This window comes from Rhododendron vialii, chromosome 1a, assembly GCF_030253575.1.
Source record: "Rhododendron vialii isolate Sample 1 chromosome 1a, ASM3025357v1".
NCBI classification, from domain to species: Eukaryota; Viridiplantae; Streptophyta; class Magnoliopsida; order Ericales; family Ericaceae; genus Rhododendron; species Rhododendron vialii.
In genome coordinates this window covers 14,572,705-14,582,101 of record NC_080557.1, presented here as the reverse complement: position 1 = coordinate 14,582,101, position 9,397 = coordinate 14,572,705, and the positions used below count along the sequence as shown (strand labels likewise).

General features: G+C 38.6%; 1 protein-coding gene across 1 annotated transcript; it reads left to right on the top strand.

Moving 5' to 3' along the window:
* Window positions 1–2,317: 2,317 nt before the first annotated feature.
* Window positions 2,318–3,253, top strand: LOC131328599 (uncharacterized). Its single transcript, XM_058361526.1, has 2 exons — window positions 2,318–2,627; window positions 2,832–3,253. The coding sequence occupies exons 1-2, from the start codon at window positions 2,318–2,320 to the stop codon at window positions 3,251–3,253; spliced, it is 732 nt and encodes a 243-aa protein (XP_058217509.1).
* The last annotated feature ends 6,144 nt before the right edge of the window (window positions 3,254–9,397 follow it).

The following is a 9,397-nucleotide window of genomic DNA, read 5'->3' as shown; positions in this document are numbered from 1 at the left end:
TGGAGGGACTCACACCGCGTGAGGTGGGCCCAAGTGGGTTTTAGATACTCCTTGCCAAGGAGTTTAAACCGGTGAAAGAATGAACAAATTCCATTGGGAGATGAATGAGAAATTGTCTCTCAAAGTGGGTTTCGGACCAACAACAATGCACAGTTGAATGGTCAAAGCTAGGTTGATTACCCATAGTTATTATCCATGATTGAGTATTCAATTTCAAGAATAATAACTGTATCAATTTTATTTCAGAATTGAATTGCAGAATCAATTCTCCTATTGATTGAGAGGCTCCTCCATCATTGCAGCATTCATGGCAGAGGCTCCTCCTTTAGCTAAAAAAGGAGACTTCTTCCTTTTGTTTCAACACACCAAAACTACACCGAAAACAATCCAAAGCATTCTTCTGCAATACAATTGTTCTTTTCGAGAGAGAGAAAGTATAGACACAATTAAGTTGGTTCGACGGGTAGTCTACGGCGGTGCTCCTGCGGCTGAGTGGTAACCGAGTCAACCCTGAGAGACGAACACCGACACAACCTCCAGCACCGGTGATGCGGCGAATTTGTCTTAAGGGCACCGTTGTACAAAACGGGTCTCGGTTTGGAATTGCCAATACTCTTTTTTACAGTTTATGTTTACACTTCATATTCTGTAATTTTGTAATTCATGTTCATGTTGTAAGTCCCATAAATTATTAAAATCGTTTACTGTTTTTACCGTACTATTTTCCTACAATCTTAACACAAATTTTCTCATTTGGAAAAATAGTTTCGGTTCTATTTTGGAAAACCAGTTTCTGGAATTTTACGAACAGATTCGAAAACAGAAAAAACAAGTTTTGTTTTATCCACGGTTTTCATAACAGTTTTTTTGGCCTAGTGGTGTTCTGTTCTGGGAAAGTTTCGAGATATCTTCACGAACTGTAGTGCATGTGTTTTGTTGCATAATGACAGTAGTGGGTCTGTTTGACGTGCTCCTGTTTGATTAGTTCGTGCATGCTATTTGGTTTCTAGCTAACTGGTTTACATTCTCAGTGTAGTACTTTTGAAGAAATAAAATAAAATAAAAAATTTGTGCTCACGGGTTTTGAACAGTTTCATTAATAGCAAAGTTTTTTGTTCAATTGGTTTGACTTTTCATTGCTAGTGTAATTCTAAAAAAGTTAGTAGTCTTTATTTGGACTTATACTACTTGTTTCCTACTGACATCTTTGGGAAATTATTATATGCTTATGTATTGCATGCTAGTACTGCTGTTGTGACTCGTTATATGTGTTCATAGTTTTGATTCACTCATTTGTCTTCTACTGATCAGTACATGGTTTTTGATATTTTGAATCTTATTGACTTGAATAGTTAATTAGATTTTCTAACATTCTGATTCTCGGTACAGTGGGTTACAAGGCCTTGATTTGTTCATGATTGGGTGCTTCAATTTTTGTAACGGTAGGACTTGATTAGTTTAAAGGAAAAAATTGTTACCTGTTTTTCTTTAAAAAACCCAGCAGATTCATTGTTATAAACTTGCTAGGTGAGATATACTTTATTTGACTTTTCAAACTTGCAAAACTGGATTTTTCCAGGAGTAAAGGCAAATACTATTACTATTTATTTAGTGCATTGAACGCACATGGATATAAAACTTTTGACTTTCAAAGTTATGCCTATCTCTGTATCAGGAAAAGGTTTTCCGTTATTGTTTATACATCAGTGCACATTCATTGTTTTGACCAACAGACTTAATTGATATTTCTGTTACTACGTATATGTTTCTGGACTAACTTGTATCTCACAGTACGGGGCTATAAACCGAGATTCTGAAGCTAATGATATCTATTGATTTTGTGGAACTATCCTGATTTCTATATTAATTAGTCGATTAGTCACAGCAATTTTCGGTTTCTGGTTGATTAATAAGATCTTTATCACTTATTTGTGTTTTTTATCTTAATTTCAGAAAAGATGTCGACCGAAACTGGAAATGGAAGTGGCAACGGGACCCCCAATGGCAACAATGGGCAACCTCCCGTGACTTTGGCTCAGAATCCTCCAATCCCAACGGCGGTGCATGCGGTTCCTGTGAACCACAGGGAGAAACCCGAGAAATTCACTGGTGTGGATTTCAAGAGGTGGCAGCAGAAAATGCTATTTTACCTCTCGACTCTGAGCATTGCGAGATTTTTGAGTGAGGATGCACTTGTCGTTGCTGAAGATGAGCAAGACATGCAAGTCCTGAGGGACGAAATCACTTGGAAAGAGAACGACTATTTGTGCAAGAACTATGTTCTGAATTGCTTGCACGATGCACTTTAATTTACAGCATGTACTGCGTGAAGAAGTCGGCTAGGGAACTGTGGGAGTCCCTAGACAAAAAGTACAAAACCAAGGATGTCGGATCAAAGAAAATCTACCCCCTGGTTGGAATGTTGTTGTGTGAGCCTTTCCAAGTGGCATGCATGATAGAAAAGCTGCCCCCTGGTTGGAAAAACTTCAAGTTGTACTTGAAGCACAAGCGAAAGGCTATGACGATGGAGGATCTTATTGTTAGGCTCCGCATTGAGGAGGACAATAAGATGGCTAAAAGGAGGGTAGGGAGCACCTACGCCGCTAAGGCTAATGTTGTGGAACATGGTCAGTCTTCGAGAATGAAAAAGCATCAGCATGGAAAGCGATCTGACATGTAGAAAGGCAAAAAGGTCAAGCTGGGACCTAAAGGAAGCGTTGCTAAGAAAATGTTTCAGTTTTAAGGGAAGTGCTTCAATTGTGACAAGGTTGGGCACCGTGCTTCAAAGTGCACCAAGCCTCCGAACTCAAGGGCGTGAGCGCATTTGGCAGAACTGGAGGATGGCTCTGATGTCAACCTGTCAGCGGTGGTCTCTAAGGTGAACATGGTGGGGTCAAACCCTCAAGAGTGGTGGGTTGATACTGGAGCTACCCGCCACATTTGCTGTGAGAAGAAGCTGTTCACCTCCTTCGAGCCGGTTACAAACGGTGAGAAGCTGTTCATGGGGAACTTTGCAACCTCTGAGGTTGAGGGTCAAGGCAAGGTAATCTTGAAGATGACATCTGGCAAGGAGCTGACTCTCAATAATGTTCTGTTTGTGCCGGACATTCGTAAGATCCTGGTGTCTGGTTCTCTACTAAGCAAGCATGGCTTCCGCATGGTGTTTGAAGCGGATAGGGTGACTGTCACCAAGGCTGGGGTATATGTGGGAAAGGGCTATATGATCGGTGGTCTTTTAAGCTCAATGGAATGACTGTAATTCCACATATTAATAAAATGAAATCCCCAGTTGCTTACTTGCTTGAGTCTTCCAATTTGTGGCATGGTAGACTAGGTCATGTTAATTATGATGCTTTGCGAAGGTTAATTAACTTAGACCGCATTCCAGCTTTCCAAATTGATAAAAAACACAAGTGTGAGACTTGTGTTGAAGCCAAATTGATTAGGTCTTCTTTTCAAACGGTTGAAAGAAGCACTGAGCCCATTGGATTTAGTTCACACTGATGTGTGTGATCTAAAGTATGTCCAAACGCAAATTGGTGGAAAGTATTTTATTACTTCCATCGATGATAGCACCAGATATGGCTATGTATACTTGCTTAATAGCTAGGATGAAGCGTTGGACAAATTCATTCTTTCTTAGAATGAAGTTGAGAATCAACTTAGCAAAAAGATTAAGGTGGTGAGAAGTGACCGAGGTGATGAGTATGAATCACCACTTGGAGAATTCTGTGCACAACACGGAATTATCTACCAAACCACTGCACCTTATTCCCCTTAGCAAAGCGGAATTGCTGAACGGAAAAATCGTACCTTGAAAGATATGATGAATGCTATGTTGATAAGTTCTGGGTTGCCACGGAACTTATGGGGGGATGCTATCCTCTCCGCAAATTATATACTTAACAAGGTACCTTGCAAGAAAGTCAATAAGACTCCTTACGAGACGTAGAAAGGTAGGAAACCTACCTACAGTTACCTTCGAATGTGGGGGTGTCTCGTAAAGGTAGTTGTACCTCCACCTAAAAAGAAAAAGATAGGGCCAAGGACTGTTGATTGTGTGTTTATTGGTTACGCACATAACTGTACTGCCTATCGATTTCTTGTGTAATCTGAGATACTGGATATTCACAAGAACACTATCATGGAATCTAGGAATGCGACGTTCTTTGAACACGTATTTCCATATAGATCCATAGAAGAGTCAAGTTCCGTAAAGCGGACTTTGGAGACTGCATATGAAAGCGGTCAAGACCAAGAGGAAGAGAGTGATGTTGAGCCTAGACGAAGCAAATGGGCTAGAACATCAACATCTTTTAGTCCAGACTTCCTAACGTATCTGTTAGAAAGTGAGCCTCGGACATTCAAGAAAGTTGTGAGCTCTTCTGAGGGTCCTTTGTGGAGAGAGGCTATTAAGAATGAAATTGATTCCATTATGTAAAACCATACGTGGGAATTGGTGGATCTTCCTCCTGGTAGTAAGCCTTTGGGGCTACAAGTGGATTTTCAAGAGGAAGATGAAGGCAGATGGATCAATAGATAAGTACAAAGTTAGGCTTGTCATTAAAGGGTGTAGACAAAAAGAAGGCCTAGACTACTTTGATACTTATTCTCTTGTCACTAGGATCACATCCATTCAAATGGATATGAAGATAGCTTTCCTAAACGGCGATTTCGATGAGGAAATATACATGGAACAACTCGAGGGTTTTTCTGCTCTAGGTTAAAAAGGGAAAGTCTACAGACTTGTTAGATCTTTGTATGGTCTAAAACAAGCATCGAAACAATAGCATGAGAAATTTGACAATGCTATGATGTCAAGTGGTATCACAATCAACGAGTGTGACAAATGTGTATATGTCAAAGACACAGACGAATGGTATGTCATTTTGTGTCTCTATGTTGATGACATGCTCATTGTTGGTAGTAATGACAAGATTATCAAATCTACCAAGAAGATGTTGAACTCGAAGTTTGACATGAAAGATATAGGTCTTGCAAATGTAATACTAGGTGTTAAAATCACTAGAACATCTTATGGACTTGCACTATCTCAGTCTCATTATGTCGATAAGATTCTTGAGAAGTTCAGTAAGTCTGATACGAGTATAGAAAGGACTCCTGTGGATGTGAATCTCTACTTATCCAAGAATGTGGGGGTAGGAGTATCCCAATTGGAGTGTTCTCGGATAATTGGGAGTCTAATATACTTGATGAGCTGTACAAGGCCCGACATAGCCTATTCAGTTAGTAAACTGAGTAGATACACGAGTAATCCAGGACATGACCACTAGAAGGCGATAGTGAGAGTACTACGCTATTTAAGGCATACTCGTGATTTGGGATTGCATTACACCAGATATCCTGCAGTACTATAAGGGTAATGTGATGCAAACTGGATATCAAATATGAAAGACTCGAAATCCACGAGTGGATATGTCTTTACATTTGGCAGTGCAGTTGTCTCTTGGAAATCTTCAAAACAGACGTGTATAGCACGTTCTATGATGGAATCTGAATTCATTGCTTTAGATAAAGCAACTGAAGAGGCGGAATGGCTACGCCATTTTCTAGAAGATATTCCAAGATGGTCGAAACCTATGCCAGCAATTTGCATCCATTGCGATAGTCAATCAGCAATAGGAAGGGCACAAAAGTAATATGTATAATGGTAAGTCTAGGCATATCCGTGATAGACACAATACTATTAGACAATTACTCTCAACTGGGTTTGTTACTGTTGACTATATGAAGTCAAAGGACAACATTGCGGATCCGTTAACCAAATGGTTAAACAAAGAGTTAGTTGAGAAAGCATCGAAAGGAATGGGACTAAAGCCTGCTACGCTCGTGTTACAGTGAAGGAAACCCAACCTAGCTGACTGGAGATCCCAAGATCTAGGTTCAATGGGACAACCTCCTTGCGAGTAACGGAGAACGATCACTATAGAGACATGCTCTCTTGCTCATTCCTATGGTGCGAAACAGTGGTACCTGCAAATGGAAATAGGTTAAACGTTGGCTTTTAATGACTATTATGCGCTGGAATGCCAGACGGGGTATAACAGGATACCCTGTATAAAAAGGTCACCTATGTGAGTATGAAGTGGGGCCGCTTCTTTGAGAATTTAGGAAGGCGAAATTCTCAAGAAAATACTTGCAAAACCAGGAATGGGTGTCATGGCCAAAACGAACCCAACAGTGAGAATTGAACTATGTTGGGAGAAGTTTCATGTGATGCTTGTTGTCTCGGTTTACACAAACGGTACAACAGTTCAAGACAACATGTTCACTGGTCAACCAATAAATCTGATAGGTATTCACAAGGGAATGTTCAAGGCTAAAAGCTACCTATCCTATGCAGAATTTTTCCATTGTACTCTCTTTCGTGTCAACTTTGTCTCCCGAGTTGGATTCAGCCAATTTCATTCATGTGGGGGATTGTTGAAAAAATTAAATTTTAACCAAAGAGAATTTGGTGGGACCCACACCGCGTGAGGTGGGCCCATGTGGTTTTAGATACTCCTTGCCAAGGAGTTTAAACCGGTGAAAGAATGAACAAATTCCATTGAGAGATGAATGAGAAATTGTCTCTCAAAGTGGGTTTTAGACCAACAATAGTGCACGGTTGGATGGTCAAAGCTGGGTTGATTACCCATAGTTATTACCCATGATTGCGTATTCAATTTCAGGAATAATAACTGTATCAGTTTTATTTTAGAATTGAATTGCAGAATCAATTCCCCTATTGATTGAGAGGCTCTTCCATCATTGCAGCATTCATGGCAGAGGCTCCTCTTTTAGCTATAAAAGGAGATCTCTTCCTTTGGTTTCAACACAACAAAACCACGCCAGAAACAATCCAAAGCATTCTTCTGCAATACAATTGTTCTTTTCGAGAGAGAGAGAGAGAGAGAGAGAGAGAGAGAGAGAAAGAGTACAGACACAAGTTGGTTCGACGGGCAGTCTACGACGGTGCTCCGGCGGCTGAGTGGTAACCGAGTCAACCTTGGAAGACGAACATCGACACAACCTCCAGCATCGGTGAGGCGACGAATTTGTCTTAAGGGCACCGTTGTTCAAAACGGGTCTCGGTTTAGAATTGCTAATACTCTTTTACAGTTTATATCTACATTTCATATTCTGTGATTTTGGAATTCATGTTCATGTTGTAAGTTCCAGAAATTAGTAAAATCGTTTACTATTTTTCCGCACTATTTTCCCACAGGAACATGTGAGTTTTATTATTTTCTTTGTTAATTTGCCCCCCTTTTAATTTGGAGGAGAGGGTTGAATTTAATCACTACTACATCCGTCCCTTTTTAAGTGTTCTGTTTCGTAACTCCAACTTATTAAAAAGACATCATCATTATACCTTTCACATCAATTTTTTCCTTCACTTTCCCTACTTACCCATCATCATTACACTTTTACTCACTAACTTTTCAAAATGGAATCTACTTTTAGGGACAAAATAGACAATGCACCAACTTTTACCTACTAATTTTACAAAATGGACACTTATTAAGAGACAACCCAAAATGAAATACTGGACTTTAAATAAGGGACATATGGAGTAGTTTTTTTTCTAATTGAATTGAAACTACTTCTATTTTCTTGATATTTTACTTCGTTTTTGTGACGGAAACCCATTTCGAAGATATAGGAATATATTATTAAACCGCACAAACAAATTGTAGTAAGAGTTCAAAAATAATTTGCACACGCATGGTGTGTGACCGGCCTCGATCTAATTGAATTACTGCATGTGATCCTAGGTTTGATCTTTGTTTTCGTCGGCAGTTGGCTATAATTTTCGAGAGGAAATTGTGTGACGCTGATATAGAAGCTGCGGTTGTTTTAGAAGCATGGGCTGTGGCTATATTTTTCGGTCTATTATTTGGTTCCGTTTAAATATTCCTTGTAATGTGGTTTTTTTTTTCATGGTACTTGTATTAATTAGTTTCTTTTCTTTTATTTTTTTTGATGCTGGCCGGTATGGTGTGATGAGTTTAAATTGAGGTTAGCATTGAAGAACTACGTATATTTTTGTTTGTTCAGAATAATGTTACCATATTTCTTTAGTTTGGTGTTGCCATTCAGAAAAATGGTTTTCCTATTGTTTGTTGCTAAATCAATACAATCTTTGGCAAAATAATTGTGTGTAGACATGCTAGAAAAGAATATTATAAATCTATCTTTTTCAGATTAACTTAGAAATAGCTAACTTAATCAGGCAATTGTTTTATCCGTTCAATTACCTCAATAAAGAGGATTTTTCTAAAAAGGTATTAACCAAAATTGAATCAACATACTTCTAAACAAGAAACCAGAAAAGATAACTGAGTACAAGTAAGCTTGAATCTAATCGAAAGCAAGCTTATACACGATTACTCTTAAGATTTCAGCAAGAGAAGAGACATATCAATGTAAGATAATTTGAATTTAATCAAAAGTAAACTTACATCCAAATAAATCTTCAACTTGCAAGATAAGAAATTACAACTATTGCTACAACTACAACTATTTCGAACTAATTCCTAAGTCCTAAACTACTTTAGATCTCCAAGCAACCATTTCTGTTTGGGTTTTCAGATGACGAATTTGTCAGATCCCTCTTTCTTCCTTCATTTCTTCAATTTATAGACAAAGGGCTTGTATACTCTTCTTGCATGTTCTTCATGTTTCTATTTTGGCGCCCAAGTCTGTGTTCAAATCTTCTTTGAAATGCCTTGTTTCCCTCCAATAACAGTTGTAATTGCCATCAAACTACTTCTAGCTTTGATTTCTCATCAGATTCTTCAACTTCCCACGATTGTTGCTGTAAGATGTGACTGATTTATGGAAAACATGGGTTTTCTATTCTTGTGCAACAAGAATTAGTGCTTCAAAATAGGCTCCAACATGTATGAACAAGTATAACTGATTACTCCTCTGAGATGTCATTAAATGACATCGTTCGATGATTAAGAAGTTAATTAATTGCCATACTTAGTTCTCCGCTTGACATCTGTCATTAATTACTTTGATTTTTGATTTATGGCAAAACGTGGTCGTTCCAATCTAAACGATACCGTATAATACTAAAATAACATTATAACTGCCACCTTTAATTCCATGCATCTCTGGTACAATTATAACATGTTTTGATTGGTTCATATCCTATTCATTGCCATGTGTATTTTTCTCATTGGGTAGTATATTTTAGGATGTAAACACCTATGCAGCTCAAATTAAAATTAAACGCAACTTAACGGCATGCAAACTAACTTGGGTCACCCTCTTTGTAAGTGAAAACTTCAAGTGTAAAATAGCTATGAGAGGGGATTGTAGTTTACGGTGTAGTTATGCCACCTAAGATTATGGTTGGTGGGATCAGTTCCGAAATACTCCATAA